The sequence below is a fragment of the Oryctolagus cuniculus genome, chromosome X (assembly GCF_964237555.1).
Source record: "Oryctolagus cuniculus chromosome X, mOryCun1.1, whole genome shotgun sequence".
Classification (NCBI taxonomy): domain Eukaryota; kingdom Metazoa; phylum Chordata; class Mammalia; order Lagomorpha; family Leporidae; genus Oryctolagus; species Oryctolagus cuniculus.
In genome coordinates this window covers 133,422,563-133,449,691 of record NC_091453.1, presented here as the reverse complement: position 1 = coordinate 133,449,691, position 27,129 = coordinate 133,422,563, and the positions used below count along the sequence as shown (strand labels likewise).

General features: G+C 42.5%; 2 protein-coding genes and 2 pseudogenes across 3 annotated transcripts in view; all 4 read left to right on the top strand.

The window, feature by feature from the left end:
* The first annotated feature begins 2,695 nt into the window (after nucleotides 1-2,695).
* On the top strand, nucleotides 2,696-12,468 carry SMIM9 (small integral membrane protein 9). 2 transcript variants are annotated; one of them, XM_051836030.2, is made up of 4 exons: nucleotides 2,696-2,801; nucleotides 4,100-4,280; nucleotides 5,524-5,653; nucleotides 12,316-12,468. In XM_051836030.2, exons 2-4 carry the CDS (start codon nucleotides 4,127-4,129, stop codon nucleotides 12,341-12,343), a joined length of 312 nt encoding a protein of 103 aa, XP_051691990.1. In that variant the 5' UTR covers nucleotides 2,696-2,801; nucleotides 4,100-4,126; the 3' UTR covers nucleotides 12,344-12,468. The 2 variants fall into 2 exon arrangements, with proteins under 2 accessions (XP_051691990.1, XP_051691991.1); XM_051836031.2 differs by having other exon boundaries at nucleotides 2,726-2,853.
* On the top strand, nucleotides 8,584-17,444 carry LOC108175728 (RAC-beta serine/threonine-protein kinase-like; annotated as a pseudogene).
* LOC103345413 (V-type proton ATPase subunit G 1 pseudogene) lies at nucleotides 9,736-10,532 on the top strand (annotated as a pseudogene).
* A 7,207-nt stretch (nucleotides 17,445-24,651) lies between the features above and the next one.
* The window catches only part of MPP1 (MAGUK p55 scaffold protein 1), a 32,060-nt gene continuing 29,582 nt past the window's right edge, over nucleotides 24,652-27,129 (top strand). Inside the window, exon 1 of the mRNA NM_001171384.1 lies at nucleotides 24,652-24,753. Coding sequence (NP_001164855.1) covers nucleotides 24,652-24,753 — 102 coding nt within the window. The remainder of the gene's footprint in view (nucleotides 24,754-27,129) is intronic.

Sequence of the window (27,129 nt, the reverse complement as noted above, 5' to 3'; positions counted from 1 at the left end):
TTTCAACATTTACCCTATGCATAAGATCTATATATGCCTACTGTTCATTTGTCCTAAATGTTTCATGTATCATATTAATCATTGTCTCTCCTAGGCCTGCAGTGTTCCCACTCAGTGTTTGACGTGACTAGTTATCCCAGTCACCAAATGTTATCCGGAAATTCAAGTGTTATCCTTGCTCCCTCTCTCCCCCTCACTACATCTATTCCTATAACTCAATAGCACAATCCATTTAACTCCTAAATATCTCTGAATTCGCATCAAGCTTCATCACTGATTACTACTCCAGCTCCCACTTTGATGTAGGGGTAGCTATAATTGCCTTGGTTTATCATGCTCCCTCTTGCTGATCGTGGACATTTGGGGAGTGAACCAGTTTAATGAGTTTCTCTCCCCCCCCCCCCCGCCAGCAACTGGAGTTGTACTATAGAATTCTCAAAATAGTCAGGAATTGGTGGCTTTGGATAATCCTGGAAATCAAGGTGAAGGTGATAAACTAAGGAAAACTATTGAAAAACTATTAGACAATTAGAAATAGTTTAATCTGGGCTGATGCTGTGGCATAGTGGATAAAGCCACCACCTGCAGTGCTGGCATCCCATATGGGTGCCAGTTCAAGACCTGGCTGCTCCACTTCCAATCCAGCTCTCTGCTATGGCCTGGGAAAGCAGTAGAAGATGGCCCAGGTCCTTGAGTCTCTGCACCCGTGTGGGAGACCTGGAAGAAGCTCCTGGCCATTGTGGCCATCTGGGGAGTGAACCAGCAGATGAAAGACCTCTCTCTCTCTCTCTCTCTCTCTCTCTCTCCCTCCCTCCCTCCCTCTCCTTCTCTCTGTGTGTAACTCTGACTTTCAAATAAATTAATAAATCTTTTTTAAAAAAGTAATAGTTTAATTTGCAATTCTCTACTCTGCTTCACACTAGCAGAAGCCTGAAGTTGAGAGAGACACCAGGCATGGTAATGGGCAAAGTCTATCTATCTTACCGAAAACAGCAGGATCAAGAGATTGGATTGTCTTGTGACTCATAGCACTCTTCCTCTTTCTCACCTCACATATAGCAAGAAGTTAACATGCTGGCAAGAATAATTGATGGTGATATTCATGTAGAGTTGGGAATGCTGCTCTATGGTAGAGGTGGCAAGGAATATGCTTGGCACTTAGGTGATCCACGGGGGGCCTAAGCCTACTAACTTTCCTGTTGTAACTTTCCCCAGAGGTTGTGACCAACCAGAAATCTGAAGAAACCTGGCAGAATGTAGTGAACCTAATGTGACACATAAGTGGTTTTGAGCAAGAAGTAGACTACAGTAAGTGCTTTAATTGTGCCACACAGATCTCTTAGAGTTCCTTTTACCAGTTTAGTGTTTGCACCCATCTCTCAACTGCTTTGGCCAATGGAATGGCTCCTGATTACAATATTCTTCAGAGGACAGTCCTTAGGCATATAAGCTTCCTCACTCAGAAATATCGGAGGGTTACTCACCCTGACACAGGCGTGGCAGACCATGGCCAAGAAATGACAGGCTAGGATACAAAGGCTGAATCCCCTAAGGTGCAAAATATGCTCCTGCTAGCACACCCTGTAAGTTCTTTCCTTTTCCTTATGCTGCTTCTCTCACTCCCTTAGACTTCTTCTGAGTGCATTCCTTCAATAAATTATATCCACAGGAATCTTTATCCAGAATCTGCCTCTAGGAAACCCAAACTTAAAATTCATTGGAATTTTATGAAATTCATTGGTTAGTTAGTATATGCAATGCTGCAATCTTTACAATATGGATTCATTTGATTAAAAACTGATGTGGTGGGACCGGAGCTGTGGCATAGTGGGTAAAGCCACCGCCTGCAGTTCCATGATTCCATAAAGCCTTCGGTTTGAGTCCCGGCTGCTCTACTTCTGATCCAGCTTTCTGCTATGGCCTGGGAAAGCAGTAGAAGATGGCCCAAGTCCTTGGGCCCCTTCACCCACGTAGGAGACCCAGAAGAAGCTCCTGGCTCCTGCCTTCAGATCAGCACAGCTCTGGCCATTGTGGTCAGTTGGGGAGTTAACCAGAAGATGGAAGACATCTCTCCTCTCTCTCTCTCTCTCTCTGCTCTTCTCTTTCTCTCTGTGTGTAACTCTTTCAAATAAATAATAAAATCTTTTTTTAAAAAAACTTATGTAGTAGGCAGTTTCTAAGGTGAACTCATTGATCCCTATCTTCTGGTATTCATGTTCTTGTATCGTTTCTATCTTGTTACTGTAGTATGGACCTAGGAATGTATCTCTAACCAATGGAATATGACAAAACTGATGGGTGTCCCTCTCAAATTGGGTTACAAAAAGGCCATGACTTCCTTTTTGATCACCCTCTTATTCTGTCTCATGTTAGTGTGCATCCAATTGAATAGTCAATCATTCCATCACGTTAAATAATCTTTTCTTGCTCTGTGGATATGAAATACTACATTTGTCATTATTTCAGTGTGTAAAACAATACAGTAGCAGACATCATGTAGAAAATAAAATATCTTAGAATTCTTCAAGCCTAAGAGGACACAACTACTATGAAGATGGATTTTGATATCAATTCAGATGTTTATGCATGGACAGAAGATGTCTGAGTGCTCAGTCGTCAAATAGAGATACTGGGAAGAGTCAAATGCGATAGGTGATATCATAAGGAGTGGTGTTCTATTTGGAACTCTGGAGACTGAAGGGGAAGAAATAGGTCAGCTTCTTCTGAAAACTGCTCTATTCTCAATATTCATGTCTAATTTACTGGGTTATTTGGATACCCAGTACTAAGTCAGTTTTCAGGTAAGTGGCTTTCTACCAGACAAAGACTTTTTTTCAGCCCACCAAACCATAGGTAAGTGTGTACTATAAATATATTAAATAATAGCCCAAACACAATGGCTTAAATAGGGATTTATTTTCTTCATAGCAAGCAGGCTAGAGGTAAGCAGATACAGGTGTCATTTTATTGGCTTGAAATTGTTTGTCAGAATATATGTCATTTCTTTGGACTTTTTCTCATGGCCATTGCCTCATTGTCACAAGATGACCCTAGATACTTCAAACAACACTCCTCAAACAATGTTGAGTGTAGAGCCCAAAGGGCAAATAATATCTCTTTCATCAAGGCAGAAAAAAGCCTTCCCCAAAGTATCCATCACATTCCATTATGTTTCATTGTCCAAAACTATGTCACATAAGCATGCCTAGATGCAAGGACGGCTGGGAAAGCGAGATTCTTATAAATAAATAAGAGGTGGGAAAGACTGTTGAGTCATACAATGAACAACATCTGCCAAAATTCACCATCCATTCATTCAAAAACATCTCACTGAATACTTTAGTACCCTATGAGCAGTGAATAAAACCAATAAAAAGTCCTGAACTCATGGAGCATATATTATAGTCAGGAAAAACATGTAACAAAATAAACAAGTAAAATATATATCACACTAGGTTTTGATGAGGTTTATGGAGAAAAATCAAATAGGTAAGATGATTAGCATGGTTTTTGGAGTGTGATAGAATTTTAATAAAAGTGATCACAAGAGAATCTTCATTGAGAATTTATTTCAGCATCTGAAGAAGGTGAGGGAAGAGATCCTGAGACTATATTGGAGGAAATGAAGCTGAGTTGGTGTGAGCATAAGAAAACTAGTAGGATATGAGTTAGGAGAAGTAACTAGCACAAAATATGACCTGCAAGTCAACAAGATTTCTTTGTCTGCTCATTGAAGGCAAAAATAAAAGCAGGGAGACAGAGATGATGATGGGCAGCACCAGAGGTAGTATGACATGGCAAGATTCTAGATACATCTGTAAATAAAACACACCAGATTTTTTTCTAATGAATAAGGTGTAGGAGTCAAAGTCAAAGATGGTGTCACAGGTTTTGGCCTGAACAGCTGAAAGAGTTTCTAGTAATTGAGTTGGAGAAAAAGTGTAGCAGGGAATGTCAGATAATGATTTGCTTTGATTTGCCTTTTGTGTTTGTGATAAACGAGGAGTTTTTAGCAAAGAAAATTAAAGCACCATCTTCTAGTCTTTCCTACCAAGTTTCTGTGGACAGAGCTAAGGACAAAGAAATCTCTTCTGGGCAGAGCCAACCACAGCGAGGACGGGAGTCCATGGAACCTCAGAAGCTGCTGAGCGTTGGATTTCTGCTGTGCTCTCTGACTTACCTCTTGTTGGAGACGGCGGCACCCCCTAGGTCACCTTCATCTGCCTTTGGAATACAAGAAAAAACGAGATGGAAAGCAGGGTCAAAGCCACGCCCAAGGGGTATGTTTGCTTTCAGAATGAATGCTCCTCTCTTTGTAAGAAATAAGATTCCTGTCTCAGGTCAGGAAAAAGTGATTTCATGTTGAAAAATAACATTCACAGGAAAGCAAACTATGAAGGTACCTCCAAAAGTTCATGGAGAATCCATATTATGAATGGAGTTTTAAAAAATTCTTGCACCAAAATAAATTTATATTTCACTTCTCTTTTCCATGAACTTTTTGAAGTATCTTGGTATTCTGGTTTGTTTCAGTTTGGTTCAACAAGCTACTCTATGTAGCAAGCCCTTTGCTAAAGTACATGGATTAGGAGTTAAGCAGCCTCATTATCAAGTAGCTCACAGATGGACAAAGCCGTATACCACCCTTCCATGGAACGTGAGAAATTCTCCCCAAAGACAAGTGAATAAATTTTTTAAATGTTTATTTATTTGAAAGGCAGACAGAGACAGAACGACAGCGAGATCTTCCTTCTGTTGATTCACTCCCCCAAATGCCTGCAAGAGCTAGGGCTGGGCCAGGATGAATCTGGGAGTCAAGAATTCAATTCAGGTGTTCCACATGAATGGCAGGGACCCAAGTGTCAGAGCCACCACTCCTGCCTCCTATGATCTGCATTAGCAGGAAGCTAGAATCAGGAGCTGGAGCTAGGTATCAAATCTAGGCACTCCAAAGTGGAACACGACCATCTTAACCAGTGCATGGAAGCGTATAATGAAAGTTGCTTTAGGGGAGGGGTCATGGAAAACTTGACAGAGGAGATAAAAATCTAAAATTAACCTGATATTCTACTGATCCATATCTCAGGGGTTCTCATTGCACACACATGTGCACACATACACACACACTGTTCAGGTCCTTTCTGGTGCTCCAGCTGTGGAAATTGTCTTGCTGATGAAGCTCAACTCCCTCTTTTCTTGAGATCAACTCACAGTACTCTTTCCTCCTTCACTTAGTAAAGAATAGGGTCCTCTTTCACAATATATCCCATATACTCAAAATAAGCCATTAGATATGTGGGGCAGAGATTATTGTTCCTATTTAACTTGCAAGGATACAGTTGTAAACAAATGTACAACCTTTGAACATCTTAGAAGCAGCACAGCAAAGAATATTTGTCATATGCTTTGGGCAAGTGTAATAACATGATATCTGGGGCAACGATCTGAATTTGAACTTGGTTTAAATCCAAGCCCCATCCTTTACTAGACCTCTCCTCAATGAATATCTATGCTCTTATGCAGGAAAGCACAAGTCCTGGCTTAGCAACTTCAGGAATTATTTGTGGGATCTCATCAAGAACTTCATACCTCCAGCAGCCATTTTTGCTTTTCTTATCACCACAGCAATAATGGGGACCCTCTGCTGCCTCACGTAAGCTACTATGGGAAGAGGACACAGGGAACATGAAGAAGGGGGGCAGAGATACCAGTCTGCACATTCATAATTGAGAGAAAATTTAAGGAAGGTGATTCTGGGAACAAAACTCAAAAGCTGTGTGATCTCTTTTCAAATGATCCCCTCTCCCTTTATTCCCTCCAACCTGCCATATCTATTGCCAATGACTGACAGGTTATATTTAAACCAGTGTTTGCAGCTGATCATTTATTTTATTAATTGTATTAACTACTACTAATTTCCCTTCCCTTTGGCTCAGGAATTACAAATGATGTATCAACTGCATTCTCAATTGCCTGAAAATTTACCAAAATATTTATCTACAAAATCATATGAAGACAAGGAAATTTCTGTGGAAAATAAAACAAACTAAATTTTGTTAAACCAAATCTCAATCTCCCAAGAGATGATTACTTGCCTGTCTCTGTGCTGGTTACTAGAGAGAGAAATAAGACAATTACTCGCAAGTCGTTGGGTCAAGTCCAAGTGAGATGAGGTCAGGGAATTGTTGACCAGTTTGCAAAAATATATAAAAGAGAATAGAGAGGGCTGGCTCTGTGGTGTAGTGGATAAAGCCATTGACTGCAGTGCCAGCATCCCATATGGATGCCAGTTCAAGTCCTGGCTGCTCCACTTCCCATCCAGCTCTCTGCTATGGCCTGGGAAAGCAGAAAATGGCCCGAGTCCTTGGGCCCCTGCACCCACGTGGGAGACCCAGAGGAAGCTCCTGGCTTCTGGCTTCTGATCATCGCAGCTCTGGCCGTTGCAGCCATCTGGGAAGCAAAGTAGCAAATGCAAGACCTCTCTCTCTCTCTATCTCTCTATCTCTCTATCTCTCTATCTCTCTATCTCTCCTCCCCCGCCCCCGCATCTCTGTAACCCTGCCTTTCAAATAAATAAGTAAATATTTTTAAAAGGGGAATAGAGAGTAGAAATGTTAGAGGGTGGACATTTGGTTCAGCAGTTAAGATGCACTTGGGACACCTGCTTATTATATCACAGTACCTAAGTGGGAGGGTTCCAGCTCCTAACTCCAGCTTCCTGCCAATTCAGATGGTGGGAAGCAGCAGTGATAGCTCAAATAGGAGAGTCCTCACCACAAATATAGAAAATCTTGATTGAGTTCCTGACTCCTGGCTTTGACCTGGCCCAGCCCTTGCTATTGTGGGCATTTGGGGAGTGAACCAGCAGATGGAAGATCTCTCTGCCTCTCTTTCCCTTCCATTCACTCTTGCTCTGCCTTTCAAATAAAATGAAAATAAAATTTTTAATATTTTATTTATTTGAAAGAGTTACACAGAGAGAGGAGTGGCAGAGAGAGAGAGAGAGAGAGAGAAGTCCTTCATCTACTGGTTCACTCCCCAATTGTCCGCCATGGCCAGAGCGACACCCATCTGAATCCAGGAGCCAGGAGTCTCCTCTGGGTCTCCCATATGGGCGCAGGAGCCCAAGGACTTGGGCCATCTTCTAACTGCTTTCCCAGGCCACAGCAGAGAGCTGGATCGGAAGTGGAGCAGCCAGGTCTCGAACCGGCACCCATATGGGATGCCAACGCTTCAGGGCAGGGCATTAACCCGCTGCGTCACAGCGCTGGCCCCATGAAAATAAATTTTTAAAGATTTATTTTATTTATTTGAAATGCAGAGTTAGAGAGAGGGAGAGGGAGAGAGCGAGAGTGGGCAGACACACAGAAAGAGAAGTCTTCCAACCAACTGGTTCACTCCCCAAATGGCTACAAAGGCCGGAGCTAGGCCAGGCCAAATTCAGGGGTTAGGAGCTTCTTCCAGGTCTCCCACGTGGGTGCAGGGGTCCAGGGACTTGGCCTTGCTCTGCTGCTTTCCCAGGCTCATTAATAGGGAGCTGAATGGGAAGTGGAGCAGCTGGGATTCGAAACAATGCCCATATAGGATGCCAGTGCTAAAGGCAGAGACTTAACCAGCTATGCCACAACACTGGCCCCTGAAAATAAACTTTTAAAATTTTAATAGAAATGTAGGTTTTTGCAGAATTCAAAAACCCAAAGTGCTTTTAACTTCCTGGTGGCTGAGGGCAAACATCAGATTATGGTTCCTGATAACCTCAAAATTATCACAAGATCAAGAACCAGGTCTAGGAAGCAACACAGAGCAGATTGGAGGTGAATAGATCAGAAGTCAGTTAAGCTTATTTTTAATGTATTTATTGAGAGAGACAGAGATACAGGGAAAGAGAGATAGATGAGAATGAGAGCCAGAGTGAGCGAGCAAGCGAGAGAGAACGAGAGAGAGAGAGAAAGAGAGAAAGAAGAGAAAGAAACAGTCATCCCCTGCTTCATTCCCAAAATGACCACAGCAGCCTTGACTGAGCCAGGCTGAAGCCAGGACCTAAAAACTGCATCCAGGTCTCTCACATGGGTGACAGGGACCCAGTCACTAGGGCAATCACTACTGCCTTATAGAGTTTGCATTTGCAGGAAGGTTGAGTCAAGAGCTAGAGACAGAGGGCCGGCGTTGTAGCACAGCAGGTTAAGTTGCCAACTGCTATTTGTGATGCCAGCAGCAGAAAATGGCCCAAGTCCTTGTGCCTCCATATCCACATGGGAGACCAGGATGAAGCTCGTTGCTCTTGGCTTTAGCCTAGCCCAGCCCTGGCTGTAGTGGCCATTTAAGTATTTAACCAGCAGATGAAAGATTCTCTCTCTCTCTCTCTCTCTCTGGCTTTCAAATAAATAAATAAATAAAGAGCTAGATCCAGGAATTGAACCCAGGCATTCCAATACGGGACATGAGTGTCTTAACCAGTACCTTGACCTCTAGGCCAAACGCTCACTCCCAGCTAAGGTCTTGAGAAACACTTAATGCCCCCATGAAATTATAGGCAGGAACTAAATTGTGAAGAATGCTGTATTTAAACTTCTGATTTTCCATGAGAAGAGCACCAATTTTGAAGGCCTTTAGGAGGGCACACTCACAAACCCTTGCTTCAGATGAAGCCCTAGAAAATAATGAACCAGAAGAGTCTCCTCAAGGGTGAACAATAGGCCAGGGAGCGCCTCTCATAAAGCAAGATCTGAGCCTAATCAATGTTTGCCCAGCAGGATTCCAGGATAATTACAGAGCAAGGACTGCTTTATCTCCCAGTCTTCCTCTATCAAATGGGAATATTTATTGTGGTTATCTTCTTCCTGCTAGATCATTGTTATGGGATGTGGAGATCAGGGGAAGATAACTTGCTTTAGTTCATAGGTCATTTAATCAAACAGAGCTGTGCCCAGACTTTAGAGAACCAAATATCATGCAGATACTCTGGACTTTGAGTGGGACACAGTGGTGAATGGGATTTTAGAAACACATAACCAGTCTAACAACTAGAGACTGTCAGCAGCACCCTCAGCAACTAGAGAAACAAGGGCTTTCTCCTGGAGGAATGTGGGTGGCTGTGTTCACAGAGGAACATTGCATTTCCCAACTTCCTTGTAGTTAGGCTGGGACCTTGGGACTGAGATTTATTCAGGGGAATAAGGACAAAAGTCAAACTGAGAGCTCCAGGCCTGGCTATAAAATGTCCTGCACAACTGTCTAGACCATTTCTCATTCTTACATATACATGGCTTGGAATGAAAGACTATAAGATGGTGGAGCCATAGGGCTGGCATTGTGGCACAGCAGGTTAAGTCCCTGGCTTCCATTGTGGCTTTTTGAGGAGTGAACCAGTGGGTAGAATATCTCTCTCTGTCTCTCTTTCTGTCTCTGACACTCTGCCCTTCAAACAAATAAATATTAAAAAAAAAAAAGACAGTGGAGCCACATGACAGAAGGAGCTGGGATCCCAGAATCACCTGATAGAAGAGAACTTGACCTACATACAAATGAGGCAGGCATCAGAGATAAAAATTTTGTTGTGCTAACCAACTAAGATCTCAAGAATATTTGATATAGCAGCTGAGTATTACACTGACTAAAGAAGCTGGGACTGAAATCAAGACATATCTCATCCTACATCCTGTGGATTGCTGTTACACAGACTCTGGCTAGCAGGTCAGCTGCATCAGAAGAGTTTACAGTATTTGCTTGTCTTAAATGAAGATAGTTGCTGCTCTCAATTGGTTGGGAAGAAGTAAAGGCTAAAGAAGTCACTAATGATTCACACACTTCAACATCATGGAAATATTTTGTTAGTCTCAAATATGGCATTGGTGCTTTGCCATGCGAATCTCCTATAAATAACTGGTATAGGAGGAATTGATATTGTTGTGGGAAAATGGGGAAGATCTCAGTTCTCGTCTCACATGAAAGAAGGATTTCCACACGGATGGGGACAATGAGCAAAGCGAGATTTATTGAAAATGAGAAACATCCTGCCACAGCAGCTAAGAGGGAGGACTCCAAGGGAGAAGCTGCCAAAGAAGCTTTCTGATTGGCCCCTTTCTGAAAAATGAGTACAGATATAATCAATCAGTGAGGAGTAGAACAACAACCAATCAGAAGGCAGGGAATAATAGTCAATCAGGAGCTCAGAGTTCCAGCCACCACCACGGGCAGTCAGTTGCACAAGGAATCCAGCAGCTACTACAGGTTGAGAAGTGGGATACAGAGAAGGTGTCAGAGGCCCACAAGTGAAACAACCAGAGGCTGAAGCAGGCCAAAGAAGCAGTATGGGCCAAAATTGAACAGAGGAAGGAGTTCAAGGACAAAGAAGCTGTGGCACTAGGATCCCATGGCATTTACAGCAATGAAGTGGACAAGGAGACCCAGGAGAAGATGACCAACCCCCAGACATACTACCAGCAGAACCGGGATGAAGTCTTGGATAAGCTCTTGGCCTTTGTTGTGACATGTGGCCAGAAATCCATGAAAGCTACTGTGTCAATAGATAGAAGAAATCAGTACGTGTTCCATGGATGGGTGTTTTAGATGCACTCATGGAATATGAAGATTCAGCAAAGCTCAAGCTCTGCTGTCATGACAGTTAATTATAATAATTAAGTTATTTCTGTGTTTTACATAGGAGAGCCCTTAAGTTGTTAGTTTCTTTGTACAGACTTAGAACTTACCCAAAGAGTTCATTTTTTTCTTCTTATTTCTTAGGGAAATTTAATAAGTATATATTGTGTGTTTCCTTGTGCCTTTTAGACCAAGCAGCATATATGTCAATGCTCATTTTTTTCTTTCTTAGATCTAGTAAGGAAAAAAACACAATTCTTTGAAGAAATAAGGGGATTAAGCAGTTTTCCTCCCTATGGGTTCATGAAGGTGAAAGATTTTATGTATTAAAAAGTAGTAAATAGTTACTTGTAACTGGTGTGAAGCAGCAGCCAGCCTGAACATCTATCCCTGACTAAGGGTGAAAACAATGAATTACTTTTATAATTGTTTAGGCTGCTTTTAGCTTCTTAAAATCTTAAAATTACTAGACGATAGAACTTAAGGACTTATTACATTTTATTACTTGGTATAATGATAATGTCATGCTTTCTCCCCCCCCCCCACCACACACACAAAGATAACCAATCAGGAGGCCAGGGAGCTTAAATTGTATGCTAATGAGACATGCTACGTGAACCAATTAGGGAACTGACATTGGAGTAACCGGTTTTGCATAGATGTGTGCAGTGTGCTCAATCAGATCCCTTCAGCAGACTCAACAACATCTGAAGATTTCATTGTATGCTTCCCCATCTCCCATCGCCCCCTTCCTTAGGGCTCCTAGAGAGTTTTATCATGTTTTTTCTTTCCTTTCTGGGGCCCCTGGATTCCCTATCAATATCATTCAACAGAAACCAACACCAGAGTTCCTAGATGAAAAAGAGGGCTGAATCTAAAGCTTTCAAAGCTAGCGCTCTTCTAATGGGAAGTTGGAAGTGTGACTATTAGTTATAACTTATAACTCATTGACTTCTGCCTGTGAACATTAAATAACAGGGATTCTCCAAGATAATAAATGTATTCAGAAATGGACATTGCAATGGGAATATGTGTGTGTGCTTAAATAAATTGAGTAACTATAAAAATCATACCTATAAAATAATAGCAGTAAGGAGAAATACAAGAACTCAGGCAAGATATGATAAAGAAGAAAACGAAAAGTAGATGAAAGCCCAAGAAAATGCAAAAGACAAAAAGTAAAACTTTCACAGAAATGAAGAAGCACAAAGGAGAAGAGACAAATATTATGATGAAAAACATTAAAGATATGGGAAACAGGATAGAAAAATCAAGTAGTATGAAATAGAGTAAAGAATTTACTGAAAGTAAAATTAGAGGAAAAAATGATACAAGAGACATACAATTGATTTATTCGATGAAAAAAAAAGAACCAAAATAATCTAACATAAAAAGGATACCCAAAGTTATAGTTTTATACATGTTGCAGAAAGAAAGGTCACTTTAAAAACAAAAGAAGGAAAACTATCTGGCCATACTTCTACCACTCCTTCCAAATCCAGTTGTACTAGAAGCACATTTTTACTCTTCTTTTTTCAACTCATCAAAGCTTTTTCTGTATTATCTTGGTTCATAGTAAGAGAAAAGCTAAAATCTGATCTTGGAAAAAGTTATTACCTTTAATAGTAACTATATATAATAACAGCATGCAGATCAATAAAGTATATAGGAATTTAAACGCAATTCAAAATTCACCATTTTATCTTTCTTATCCAGTTTTCTTGTAGGTGAGCCAGTCCAATGAAGAACTGGGAGATTCCATAGGACAAGCATCGTGTTTGATTTGCTGTATTTCAAGACAGTGGAGAGTAGTCTATTTGCTTAAAATGAGGGAGCAACCATTTGTTAAAATTAAATTGTTTTCCACCTTAAATTACCTTTGCTTTTTTTTAAAAAAAAATTATTTATTTGACAGAATTACAGAGGGAGCCAGAGAGGGATTCCATCCTCTCTTCCCAAATGCCCACAACAGCAGGCAGAACTGGGCCAGAGCTGAAGCTGGAAACTGGGAACTCCATCTAGGTCTCCCAAGTTGGTGCCAGCTACCCAACTTTTTGAGCCATCACCACTGCCTCCAAGAGTGCACAGCAGCAGGAAACTGGAATCAGGAGCCACTGTCAAATTAAAAATTCTTCCAATGTAGGATGTGTGTGTCTTAAGCTGCATGTAAATCACTAGGCCAAATGCCCACCCCTGCGTTCTTTTTCTCCCTCAAAGGATACTATTGAAAAATGTAGCTAGCTTTATTATTGCTTTGGTTATAAAAGTAATACAAACTTTATTACAAAAAGCCGTCATAAAATACAGAAAGAAGCAAAAAATACCCATAAACCCATCACCCAGAAATAAGCACTGTTAACATTTTGGTGTATTTCCTTTCAAACTTGTTTCTGTTTTAATAAATGTTATGAAATAAGAAGACTCTTTGGTCAATTGAGTTTGGGAAATGCCAGATTCAACATATTTAAATACATGTCTTTCTTCCAGAACTTCTAAGGACCTTTTAACAGGCTAAATATGAGGGAATATAATATGCAAAATTTCTCATACTGATATTTTGTAGTGGGTGTGACGTAAGTCACTTAACCACCTCCTCGTACAATCATTATTTAAAGTGTGTATATTCATTATTATCAATCTAACACAAGTAATATTTTTAAAGTATTTATTTTATTTATTTGAAAGAGTTACAGAGAGAGGTAGAGACAGAGAGAAAGAGATCTTCCATCCGCTGGTTCACTGCCCAAATGACCACAACAGAGGGAGTTGAGCTGATCTGAAGCCGGGAGCCAGGAGCTTCTTCCAGATATCCCATGTGGGTACAGGGGCCAACGACTTGAGCCATCCTCTGCTGCTTTCCCAGGAGCATAAGCAGGGAGCTGGATTAGAAGCGGAGCAGCCAGGACTCAAATTGGTACCCCTATGGGATGCCAGCATTGCAGGCCAGAACTTTAACCTGCTGTACCACAGTGCCAGCCCTACAAGTAATAGTTTTAAAAATCATTAATTTGCTTTTCCTTTTTGCTGTTCTGAGTTTAAAATCATTCAATCCATAGACACAGTGAGCCAGATGCTACTCCCCACTCTTCCCAGGGCTGACAGGGGAGCCAGTGCAATGTCTAGATGAGAGCAGAGATGTGTTTTCTTTTGGAAGGGTCATCTTAGCTGCCAAGTTGACAATATGGGGGAGCCAGGACAGACACACGGAGTCCAAGATGAGGTGACAACAAAACCGTAGGATGTGTCTGACTCTGGAACTATTGGTAAGGGAGAGCAGATGGGATTCCATTACGGATTGGAAGTTGCCAGTTTCCTCCTTCAGTTATATGAATATTTGCTTTATATATGTAGGTGTTGCAATGTTGGATGCATTTATACAATTGTTAGGTCTTCTAGATGACTTGATCCCTTTATCATTATTCTCATGTAATAACCTTCTTGTCCCTTGTGGCAGAGTTTAACTTAATATAAATTAGGCACCCTGCTCTGTTATGGTCCAATTTGCACGGAAAATGGTGATGTATGTGTTAAGTATCTTTATTGTGGTGATCATTTCACAATACATATGTATATTAATCATCACAATGTACATCTTAAACAGATACAATTTTACTTACCAATTACACCTTAGTAAAACTGGAGTTGGGGCCGGCATTGTGGCGTAGTGGACAAAGCCTTCTGCAATGGAAGTATTCCCATATGGGTACCAGTTCATGTTCTGGCTGCTCAACTTCCTATCCAGCTCCCTACTAATGAGCCTGGGAAAGCAGCAGAAGATGGTTCAAGTCCTTGGGCCCCTGCCACCCATGTGGGAGACCTGGAAGAAGCTCCTGACCCCTGGGTTCGGTGTGGCCCAGCCCTGGCCATTGTGGCCATCTGGGGAGTGAACCAGTAGATGGAAGATTCTCTCTCTCCCTCTCTCCCTCTCTCTCTCTCTCCTCCCCCTCTCTCCCTCTCTCCCTCTCTCCCTCTCTCTCCCCCCCTCTCTCCCCCCCCTCCCTTTCTCCCTCTCCTTCTCCCCTCTCTGTAACACTCTCAAAAAAATAAATAAATCTTTAAAAAATCAAGAAAAGAAAAAACTATGAGTGGTCTCCTAGGCTGGGAGCTACATGGAAGACCCAACAGAAGCTTAAGGTACCATTGCCAGTTGGGAGCTCCTGCAAGTGTTAAGAAAACCAAAAGGATGACAGGCTGCATCAGTGATCACCAGAGGATAAGACAGGGGAACAGTAGATATCCCCATGGACACCAGTAGATGCTATCTCATAATTTCCAACTGAGATGAGGGGGCCTATTTCCTCTCATGGCATAATACAAGTCAGGAGCAGACTTGTTCTTAACCAAGGCTACTTGCACTGACTGTTTAGCAATGAGAATGATATTTACTTACATTCTTTTCTACTGACCAGCAGATGGGATCTTTGGAGACAAGTCAGTAAGTAATAATAAAACAAAAGACGTAAAAAAATGTGCATTTTCTGCGAGCATTTGTGCTTGAGAGTTAACTGCATTTTGATGGAACCCTGCTATTCAAACTGCAACTAGTGACTATCTTAACACAAAGGTTTATAGTCTTTAACACTCTTGTGCAAGTTATTACTTAATATAAACTGCTGAATGTGGAATGGTTGGATTAAAATCTAAGATCATAATAAGGTTTTTTTTTTTTAAGAATTATCTATTTGGAAGACAGAGGGACAGACACAGATGATCAGGGGGGGAGAGAGAGAGAGATAAAGAAATTGATTGTATTCTCTGATTTACTCTCCAGATTGCCACAATGGCCAGGGTTGGGCCAGGTCGAAGCCAAGAGCCAGGAGAGGCTCTGATTTCCCACGTCGATAGCAGGGACAGAAACACTTGGCCCATGTTTCACTGCTTTCCCAGGCCATGAGCTAGATCGGAAGTGGAACAGCTGGGACACGAACAGATGCCCATTGCAAGCAGAGACTACCTGGTGTGTCATGACTCTGGCCTCCATTTTAAGGTTTTTGATGTTTCATATAATACTTATACCATTTTGCACTCCAGAATCATAGCTCTTCTTCCTCTGCTCTTAACACTGTGCTATTTCCTCAGCTTAAAAAAATTAATTCCTTAATTTGAGAGGCAGAGAAACAGATAGGGAGCGCCTATCTGGTAGTTCACTCGTCAAATGCCTGCAACACCCAGGACTGAGATAGGCCAAAATCATGGACCGGGGTCTCTATCCAGATCTCCCACATGGGTGGCAGGGACCCAAGTACTTGAGCCATCCTTCGCTGCCTTCCCAAGGTGCATTAGCAGGGATCTGGAATCATGAGTGGATCTGGGACTTGAAGGGAAGCATTTGAAAGTGGGACACAGGTGTCCCACATGGCACCATAATCACTGAGCCAAACATCTGTCTCTTTAGTTTTTTTTTTAAAAGATTTATTTATTTTACTTGAAGGTCAGAGTTACACAGAGAGAGAAGGAGAGGCAAAGAGAGAGAGAGAGAGAGAGAGAGAGAAAGGTCTTCCAACCCATGGTTCACTCCCCAATTGGCCACAATGGCCGGAGCTGATCCGATCCGAAGCCAGGAGCCAGGAGCTTCTTCTGGGTCTCCCACTCAGGTGCAGAGGCTCAAGGACTTGGGCCATCTTCCACTGCTTTCCTAGGCCATAAAAGAGAGCTGGATTGCAAGTGGAGCAGCCAGATCTCGAACCGGCGCCCATATGGGATGGTGGCACTGCAGGCAGCAGCTTTACCCGCTACACCACAGTGCCGGATCCCTTTTCTTTAGTTTCTAAAATAATGTTTTGGAGTAGGGGCTGGGGTTGTGAGATGAATCAGCGCTGCACAAGCCATTGGGCCTGGCTTGGAGAAAGCATGGCTACTGTTGCCTTTGCCACTGCTTGGGAACAGAAGAGATTGGGCTCTGTCCATGACACCTCCTGCATGTGTCATGGTGTTATCATGAATGAGGTGAATACATCAAGAAGCACAGTGAATACATCAAGACTTGGAGGCCTTGGTACTTCCTACTGTAAAGCAATGGCTCCTTCATTGGGTCTAAGGAGATGCCCAAGACCCAAGCAGACCTTACCCACATTACCTCGTAGCTGATGAAGACTGAGAGGCCACAGCCAAAACCTTTGTCTTCTGCTGCCTGCAATGGACCATGGTCACTGAGAAGACCTTCCACGTGGATTCCCCAGGTGAGAGGGAGGAGTGATGTGGGTTATCCAGATGGTCACCAACAGCCTCAAGCCATGAGGCCCTGTAAAAGACCTCACCCAACTACTCCACTGCCCCTGAGGAAAAGAAAATGGTGGTCTGTCAGGCTCACGCCAAGGTGACCATGAACGACTTTGACTATTTCAAACTGCTGGGCTAGGGCACCTTCAGCAAAGTCATCCTGGTGCGGGAGAAGGCCACCAGCCACTGCTTCACCATGAAGATCCTGAGGACAGAGGTCATCATCGCTAAGGATGAAGTCGCTGCCACAGTCACTGAGAGCCGGGTCCTCCAGAACACCAGGCACCTGTTCCTCACGGTGTGTCTTCACAGAGGCGCAGGCTCGGTTTTCCAGTGCACAGATTGTCTTGGCTCTCGAGTGCTTGCACTCACGGGAAGTGGTATACCACGACATCAAGCTGGAAAAACTCATGCTGTACAAAAATGACTGACTTCGGCCTGTGCACAGAGGGCATCAGCGACAGTGTCACCATGAAGGCCTTCTGTGGAACGCCTGAGTACCTGCTGCCTGAGGTGCTGGAGGACAACGACTACTGCCAGGCTTAGAAGCAAAACTCACCTCCTATAAGTACCGTGCGCTACCGATTGCGCCACTGGAGTGCCCAGAAGTCACCTCCTTAACTGGATGTCACCCTTCACTGTTCTGCTACTGCCACCTCCAGCAACCAGGACCACGACTGCTTCTTCAAGCTGATCCTCATGGAGTATATCCATTTCCCATGAATGCTCAGGCTGGAGGCCAAGTTCCAGCTCTCCAGGCTGCTCAAGAGGCTCGGTGGCGGGCCCAATGATGTCAAAGAGGTCATGAAGCACATTTGTAGCATGGAATGGATATCCTTTGACATAGCTAGTCAATCCTATGAGAAACTTGCATATGTCAAAGGATATCCATTCCATGCTACAAATGCTGCTCTTTAAACCTCAGGTCACATCTGAGGTCGACACTCTAATCATGAGTTCACTGCCCACTCCATAATAATCATACCTCTCGACTGGTATGACACCTAGAGTTGCTGGATCTGGATTCGCGAACACATTTCCTGTAGTTCTACTCAGGCAGCTTTTTAAAAAGGAATCTTTATGTTTTTGACTTTTTGGTTTGTGTTCCCAGCCCTCACTGCCTCATCCGTTTTCAGTTTCTCTTTTATCCTCTCCCAAACACCTCAGCAATTTGTACAAGTGGTATTGTCTCTGGCCTCACCTCTGCTCACATGAGCATTTGGGAGATGCCACTCTTCCTTTCCAGTCCCAGGCTGTTGGGAAGAGGAGAAGCCCTTCAGGGTTTAATTAATACAAGTCCTGAGGAGGATGACCGTCGGGCCTACCCGAGTTTCTGTGGGGGCAGAAAAGCAATGATGTCCAAGGAGAGCAGGGCTTCTGGAAGCTGTGACATCAGGGGGTAAGGGCGGTATTGGGCCCTGTGGAACTGGGGGTCTCCTGCACCACCTACCTCCTTTCTCCCGGTCCCCAAGGCCCCATGTTCTGCAGGCTTAAGATGATCATCGTAAGCACAAGTCCAACTGAGTGCTGTGATCATATGTGTGTGCCTAGGACTGTGTGATAGCAGCGTCCTGAACCACTAGATGCAGATATGTGTGTGTGTGTGTGTGTGTGTGTGTGTGTGTGTGAGGGCACCCCTCAAGTATGCACAAGAGCATGTTCAGTGCTCAGGCTCCTCCCTGGCCTGAGCATTTCACATCCTGGGGGAAAGGTGCTGACCCACCAAGTGAGCCCCACATCCCCTACTCACAGCATTTCTGGGTGTTTAAAATTCAATTTATTTAGTTTGGGTCCCCCCACCCAGTCCTTGTACAACCCACTTCACAGAAAGGCAATGGGGGAGGGCATTACTTGGGTAGGGGACTTCTTTTCCTTTGTATGTGTGTTGCTTATCAGACAATTCTACCCAGTCTCCACTGGCCTTCCCTACTCTTATTTCTACCATGCAAGCAATAACAACACTCATTTCAAACAGGCTCAGCCTGCATGTCTGCCAGCCAAAATAAAAAAAGTTACATATGATTGGCAGTACATTATTTAATGTTGCCTGTTTTTCTTTAGTTTGTTGAAATGTCCCTTTCCTTGATGCCTTAGAGTTTGTAAAATCTTTTGAAATATAGTATACATACAGAAGAGGGTACATATCTTAATAATACAACTCAAAGAATAACCATGGAGTGAACAAATTTGTCTTCCTCTCCCCTCCTCCTGCATCACCAGCCCAAAGTAATTCCTATCCTGCCTTCTAACACCATAGCCTTACCTGTTTTTTTTTAAAGATTTATTTTGAAATGCAGATTTACAGAGAGAGAGAGAAAAAAGTTTGTAAAGAGAGAGGTCTTCCATCCACTGGCTCACTCCCCAGATGGCCTCAATGGCCAGGGCTGGGCTAGGCTGAAGCCAGGAGCCAGGAGCTTCATCCAGGTCACCCACGTGGGTTCAGGGACTGAAACACTTGGGCAATCTTCTACTGCTTTTCCCAGGCCATTAGCAGTGAACTGCATCAGAACTGGAGCAGCTAGGACACAAACTGGCTCCTGTAAAGGATAGTGGCATCATAGGCAGACACAATGTGGGCCCCCAGTCTTGCCTCTTTTAAAACTTTATAAAACGTGAGCCATCTTCTATGATTTTCTTCTTTTACTCATGTTGTATCTAGAAATTCATCCATTTGGATGCTTATAATTCGCCCATTTTCACTCCTGCTGTATAATGTCATATCATGTAGGACATATGCATTATTTTTGAGTGTTTTTAACTCTAAATAAAGATTCATAAATATTCTTGCAATGTGTTTCATGGAGCACATATGCAAGTTTCTCATAGGATTGACTAGCTATGTCAAAGGATATCCATTCCATGCTACAATGCCAGTTTCCCAAAGCCATTGCACCAATTGCTTTGTCTAACAGCAGTATATTAATGTTCTGTTATCCCACATTTTTAATAACATGAAATATCATCTGCCTTTCAAGTTTTTGTCAATCTGGTGAATGAGAAACTTCTTTTTTGCAAATTCCAAATTCTTCCAAATTTGTGTTTGTCTAATAACTCATGAGATTGAAGACCTTTTCATGTTTATAGATCATTTGTTTTCTATGAAATTTTTGTTAATGAATTTCACCCATTTTTAATTAGTAGTTTTGCTTATTTCTTATTGATCAGTAGGAATTGTTTATATATTCTGTATTTTAATATATTTAGATGAAAAATACCTTGCCCAAAGTCCTATATTGCCTTCCAAAATTTTATAGTTTTGTCTTTCACACTTAAGTTCCTCAGCTACTTGGAACTGATTTTTTTGTATGAGGCAGAGTCTGATTTCATTTTTGTCATATTGCAAAAATGTATAATTTGCCATTCACGAACTTTGAACAGAATTTCTGTACCTAAAGGCAGTTCTAGAAACTGAGAAAAACAAATAGATGCAATAAATTCCAAGAAGCAATAAATTCCAAGGAGCAAAACTAAATTCTGAACAATGACTACCTGGGACTGCAGCTGGCTGACCATTGGGCAGCATGGGAATGTTGAAAGAAGACAAGTCTTGTGAGCATCCATCCTCTGAGTCAGGTGGCTAGCCTTTCCAGTACTTTTCCACTGTAAGCTTTGCCTCAATAAAAACTAAAACAAGATTTTGCTCTTTTTTCAGTTCTTTGGACTACAGTAGTTTGGATAAGTATTTGCCTTCTGCTCTGGCAAGTCTAGTCTCTGTTATGATGTGAATAACCAGTATACCCCACATATCACATAGAGAAAGTCTATCCTCTCCCTACTGACTTGCAGTGCCACCTCTGTCATTGCTCTGTTTCTGTGTCTAAACCTTACTCTCTCAGCAACCACTGCTTCATTACAGGTCTTGCTATCTGGACAGCAGCTTCCCCCCACTCCTTGATTTTCTAGAGCATTTTATATATTCTTGCTATTCACAACTCCATATTTTTTTTCAGGCTTCACAAAACATATATGTTGAAATTCCTGCTGGCATTGCATTGACTCTTATAGGAAAATTTCAGGAGAAGTAATAGCCCAAAGAAATTGAGTCTTCCAAACTACAAACATTTATCTCTTCATTTCTTAGCTCTTCTTTAATCAATTCCAATAGAACGTTATAATTCTCTCCATACAGTACAAATGTATCGTTCAGTTTATTCCTAGGTATTTGATAGTTGTAGATGTTATGATAAAATTGTACCTTCTAAAATTACAAGTTCTGTCTGTTGCTGGTATATAGAAATGCAGTTGATTTCTATATGATGGTAGCCAGCAACCTTGCTAATATCATTATTAATTTCTATCTGGTCTGCAATGGTGCTAGAAATCGACATTTTTGTATCACATAAATTGTATTCTATGCTGCCAGTGTGGTTGACTATCTCTCCATAACTTTATTTTATTTTCATTCCTTTCTATTCCCCATTTTTGTTTCTTGTTTTATCCCTCTCCTGTTAAGTGTTTTCCTTATTTTAAAGTTTTTAATATATGAAATATAATAACTCTTTTTCTACCACACCTAATTTCTACCACTAATTTCCCCAGTTTGCCTTATGTTCTATAATTCCATTCATGATAAGTTCTTAAGTACAAAGAGGTTGGCTGCTATTTCAGTGAATAAGGAAATGCGTATGTTTGTTTATATGAGTAATTTTCCATGCTTCCTAACATCAATCTGTTTTGGTATCATAGGGTCTTGGCCTGTATCCCTTGGAAAATAGAGCATGCGACAAAGTTTATATGCTAGTATTCTATGACGGGGTATCATATAGATGTCTTCACGCAGAGGGTGAAGAAACCACTAGCTTTTTCAGAAGGTGTTCCAAGTCCAATCCTTCAAAAGGCAGTTATGTCCTAAAAACACTTAAAAAGAGTTGGTAACCCTAGCTACAGTTTCAACTGCTGCAGCTTCTCTGGGAATTCTAATGGATGGGTATCTTCTTCCACCCATTTTACACATCCCTCCTCCTCAGTCAGCCCTTCAATGGACTAGGTGGCTTGCCTGCTGGGGTGACTCATCTTCATCTTTGATGGGTCTAAGTTCCACAGCTTGCAGTTTGGTGGAAACTTTATTGTGTTCCTGGTGGAACTGCTTCATTTTCCCTGATTACAGGAAGTAGGATCATTAATTCAATAAAGTCAATCCAACTCCAAAGTCTATCCTAAGTGTCCATTTCCTAAGACCAATACCTCATTTCTGACAACTGTTTTCTAAGCCTGGGTTCACTGGAAGATAGAGTGTGATTTGAGACATGTATGCGAAAACCTTACTGTAGGATGCAATTCCATGAGTGCAAGAGTAATAGGGAAAGGAAAATGAGGCAGGGAAGGATGGAAAGAAAATACAAATTTGCGTGCTCCTAAGCTTGTCACTGCTACTGAAGAAAATACAGCTTGTTTCTCAGTCCCCCTGGATACCTCCAGATAGGTGGTATACAACCATAGCACATTGGATTCCCAAGGTAGGGAATTGATCTGCTACTATTTAAAAAAAAAAACACACACACAAAGATGGTACATATCTATGGGGTATTATATGATGCTTTGATACACACATACGTTATGTGATGTCCAATTAGGTAAACAAATATATTTCCTCTAACACTTAACGTCTCTTTATGGTGAAAACAATCAAAATCCTATATTCTAGCTTTTAAAATAAATTAGTCACATCCACTGTGCAATAGAATCATAGAAATTCTTACTCCTCTCTAGCTGTAACAGTACCCATTAATAAGCCTTTCCCCATCACTTGCTAGCAGGTTTTTGTCTCATTTCTCTCACTGCTCAAAGTTCATCCTCCTGGGCCATAACTTTCTCACACCCCTGAGTTGTTTTGCTGGTTCCAGAAGGGCTAAGAGTCATGACAGCCTCCATGGATGCAGTCAGACTGAGCTTGAATGCAGATTCTCTGGGAGTAGTGAGCATAATAGAGGTCGTTAAAGAAACTGACCTTCACTTTGGAAAAGGCCGAAGGAGTCAGATTTATTAAGAGATGTAGCAATTGCAGAGGCAGTCAGGGATTTTGATCGTTTATGTGCCTGAGGGTCTGGGAATTAGATGAAGGCTGAGAAAATATGGAGGGGTATAAAATTGAATGAGGCCATGTGTACTGAGGTTCCTGTATTTGGACAAACAAGGCAATTCTAATCCTAAATATTTCAGAGGTGTATAAAGGAAAATCTGGTCAGTTACAGACTAATTGTAAGAGATACTGGAACATCGGTTTCCTAAATAGCATTACTGCCAACAACATTGGACTCCCACCAGCAACACTGAAGAAATTGTATGCTTTCACATTCTCTCCAACACTTCATATTGTCAGACTTTTTGAGAATTGAATGGGAGTACAGTGGCATCTCATTGCAGTCTTGATTTGCATTTCTTTGACCACTAACACTGAGAAGTTGAACATGTCTTCATATGTTTATTGGCCCATATGTGTTTCTCTATTTGTGAATTCTGTTTGTCTATGAAATATCATGTCTTTTCCTCATTTCTCTACCAGATTGTTTGTTTTTCTTATTAATCTGTAGTCTTTTATATTTTCAAGATAGGAATTTTTTGTCACTTGTGTTTCTTGAAAATATATTCCCCTTATGCACATCTGGTCTTTTTTGTACTTTATGTATTTTTTGATGAATAAAAGTTCTTGATGTTGGGGCTGGTGTTGTGGTACAGTGGGTTAAGCCATATCCTGCAACTCCAACATCCTGTATGAGTCTGTGGGTTCAAGTCCTGGCTGTTCTACTTCTGATCCAGTTTCTTGCTAATATACCTGGGAAAGCAATGGAAGAAAGCCCAAGTGCTTGTGCTCTTGCCATTCACATAGGAGACCCAGATAGAGTTCCTGGATCCTGGCTTTTGCCTGGCCCACTCCTGGCTGTTGTGGCCATTTGGAAAGTGAAGCAGTGGATGGAAGATAGATCTCTCTCTCTCTCTGTCTGTGTCTCTGTGTCCCCTTATCTCTGTGTAACTCTATCTTTGAAATAAATAAATCTTTGTAAATAAGTTCTTAATGTTAATAAAGTTAAACATCACTATTGTACTTTATTGTGAATGGTTAGCATTAAGAGCTTTAAATGTGTGTTTTTACGTGTAAGTATTTAATGCACCTGGAATATATTATTCTTTTGTATATCACATGAAGTTGGGTTCCAATGTCATCTTTTCAAATATAAATATTTTCCAGCTTCAGTTAAAGCCCTTCCTCACTTACCTAACATGCTAAGTACATCATGTACCATACAGTTCTGTGCATGCACAGGTGTGTTTCTGGGCGCTGTGCCTGCATCCATTTATGGGTACAGACTAGAGTTCACCACCTCTTACATTCTTTAAGTTCCACTAAAGCTGGCTAATTCTGATTTTCTGTGTTTTCCTGAGTGTACAAACGGCTCTAGGCGTCATCAGGTAGAAGCTGCCTCCCTGCTACCCCCATGAATTCTGCTCAGGCCTGTTAGGGCGTGGGCTGCGCGGTGAACCAGCCAGAGGCTGGGGACGACCTCCAGGTTTTTAATCCTTCCGGGTTCAGTCGCACACCTGCTTGGGCCCTTAGCGCAGGGCCTTTTTTGGTTTCTAAAGGGTCGCTGCGGTGAGCTCGCCGCGTCAGGTGGACCTAGGAGTGGGCGGGCTCAGGGGCGGGGGCGAGGGGCGGCAGTGGGCGGGGCGTGGGTGGAGCTCCGCCCCCGGCCGCCCGGCGCGCCGCCTGCGGGGTGGTGACAGGCCCAGCAGCGCCAAGTCCCCGCCGCCTCCGCAGACTCCGCCGCCGCACAGGCCTGGGCCCTCGCACTCCCAGCGCTGCCTGGACCAGCAGCCTTGTGTCCCGACCCCTGGAAGATGACGCTCAAAGCGAGCGAGGGCGAGGGTGGGGGCAGCATGCGGACGGCACTCTCCGACCTCTACCTAGAGCACTTGCTGCAGAAGCGCAGCCGGCCAGAGGTGAGCGGGCCCGGTGGGTCCTCTGGGTGCGGGGCCGGGACTCAGCTCCGGGCCCGACCATCAGCCTGAGGACTTCCTCTGTCCCCGGGAGAATCAATCCCTGGGGAGCCTGTCCTTGAGGGTGTTGGTCCCAGGATGGAGGCCGCGGCAGCTTGCGGGGTGGGGGCCCAGCGAATGCGCGGCGGGGTTCATGCTGGGCTCGGAGTGCGGTGGATCCGAACAGTCCTGCTAGATGGCAATCTGGAGGCCGCAGCCTGGACAGAATGCTCGTTAAGGTCAAGGGAAACTTCCTCATGGATGGAAGTCACAATAACAGAAACACTTTAAGAGCACACTCATGAGAATGTCTGCTTGCTGGTTGTTGAACTGCCTGTGTTTGGGTCAACTTCTGGCTTGAAATCGCTCACTCACTGTCCCTCTGCAGTTAGGACAGCCCCCTTGTGCTCTGCTGCAAATAGGGTAGCCTGTGTGGATTGAGGGGTGGAAGAAGGAATCCAAGGACTTGGAAGGTTATCCTGCCCTCAGGATTCCAGTGATGGTCAGTAAATACCTATTACCCTTTGTCTTCAAAGATGCCCTGAGGGGAGGTTGTGGCTATCTGCTGTTTTGTAGCAAGTCTTCAGTACTGTGAGCATTTTCCTGGTATTATCTGCTGTGCATTTGGGGATCTCTTAGGCAGGGGCACAGCCACAGGACTGCTCCCTCCTTCTCTCCCTCACTCATCTGAACATCGATGCTGCCTCTCGAACCAAGCAGCATCTTCTCCCTGTGGCCTGGAGAGTGTGTCAAGAGAGATACACACACAAAGACGCTAGATGCTGCATTCATTCGTTAGTACATATAAGCTCACTGGCCAAGACCATGATACTAGCCATTTGCTTTTAAAGACACAGTTTCTCTGTCCTCTTGCAGGTCAGGGGTATTTCACACTCAAGTGTTTAAATATCTTTAAGTGGGCCCTTAGAAATACTTGCTGAATTAATTAATAAACAAAGAGGTGGACATTAGAGAATTAGAGTAACTTTCCAATTTCACAGAAAAGTAAACTGAAGATCACTAAGACACCTCTGTCTGTCATTTCAAATCATGATTACAACACCGTGGGCCTCAGTGTGGAAATGAGCAGCCATGGAAAATGCTATTGCTATAGAGATGAGAATCGATGTTCACTTGACTGAACTTTCAAAAAATCTGTTTACTGAATTTATTTGGACACTTTTATTGAAATATACTTATATAATAGAATTCACTAATTATTTTTGTGTAGTTTGATGAGATTTGACACATATATACAATCATATAACTATTATCACAATCATGACATATAACAAACATTTGCATCATTCTAGAAATTTCCCTTGTGGCCCTTTGCAATAAGTCTCCCCTTACCTGGAGCCTGGCAACCACTGATCTAACACTGCACACTTGCCTTGTTTTGGATTGTGTATAAATAGAATCATAAACTATGTAGTATTTTGTGTCTGCTTCCTTATGCTTGAAAGAATGTGTGCCTTTTTGAAAAGATGCCCTTTCACTATTGGAGTGGTTCTGTATATACACTCTCTGAGGAAACAGCAGTTTTCCTTGGGCTATGAGTTTATCATAGAATATCAAATACACTTAGATAATTTGTTTCAATATTATTTAAGGATTTAAAGAAGCTGGAAGGTGGAATAAGAAAACTTGCTAACCTTTCAAATAAAATAGTGTATAGATCTGCCAAGGTACACATCAGAGGGAGAATTTGCAAATGAGGTTCATCTTCCCATTGGGAGCTTTACCACTCTTTGCCACAACACTAGGCTCTGCATCTCACTTGCTGTGTGGCCTTGGGCAAGCTGCTGGAAGACTCTGTGCCTTAGGTTTCTCTTCTCTATGCATTGGTTCTTAAGACATCAGATGCTGCGCTATGCCACATTCTGATGCAGTATTGATTGCAGATCTATGAAGTAAATAAGGAAACATGCAGATGCACAAATTAAGACAGCAGCATGGGGTGGTGCAATTGAGGTATGACTGCTGGATCCTACATTTGGCAGTATCCAGGATATAATGGACAAATAACAGTCCAGGCAGACACCAACGGTTTTGCTGAATACCATACATCCTGTGATGTCTTGCCAGAGGCTGGAATATTCATAATCTGCCCCTAATTATGATTTTTCCAGAAAAAGAATTTTCTGCACAATTGCATTTGATTGTTTCATGACAAGAGACACTTTCCATGTAAGGCTTTTCTTTTCACAGAAGGGATACTAGAAGATGAAGTGCAATTTTTAAATTATTTCAGCTTCTCCCCAACTTTCCCAGTAAGTGATGCCGGTCCAGTGCTTCCCTATCCTTCACCAGCAGGAACGTTTTTCTTTTAAAACTAGA

Coding starts and splice junctions, on each gene's coding strand:
- SMIM9 (XM_051836030.2), top strand. CDS start 4,127: ATGGAACCTCAGAAGCTGCTGAGCGTTGGATTTCTGCTGTGCTCTCTG. Junction 4,281..5,523: donor GTCAAAGCCACGCCCAAGGG/GTATGTTTGCTT, acceptor GCTCTTATGCAG/GAAAGCACAAGTCCTGGCTT. Junction 5,654..12,315: donor GGGACCCTCTGCTGCCTCAC/GTAAGCTACTAT, acceptor TTTCTTATCCAG/TTTTCTTGTAGGTGAGCCAG.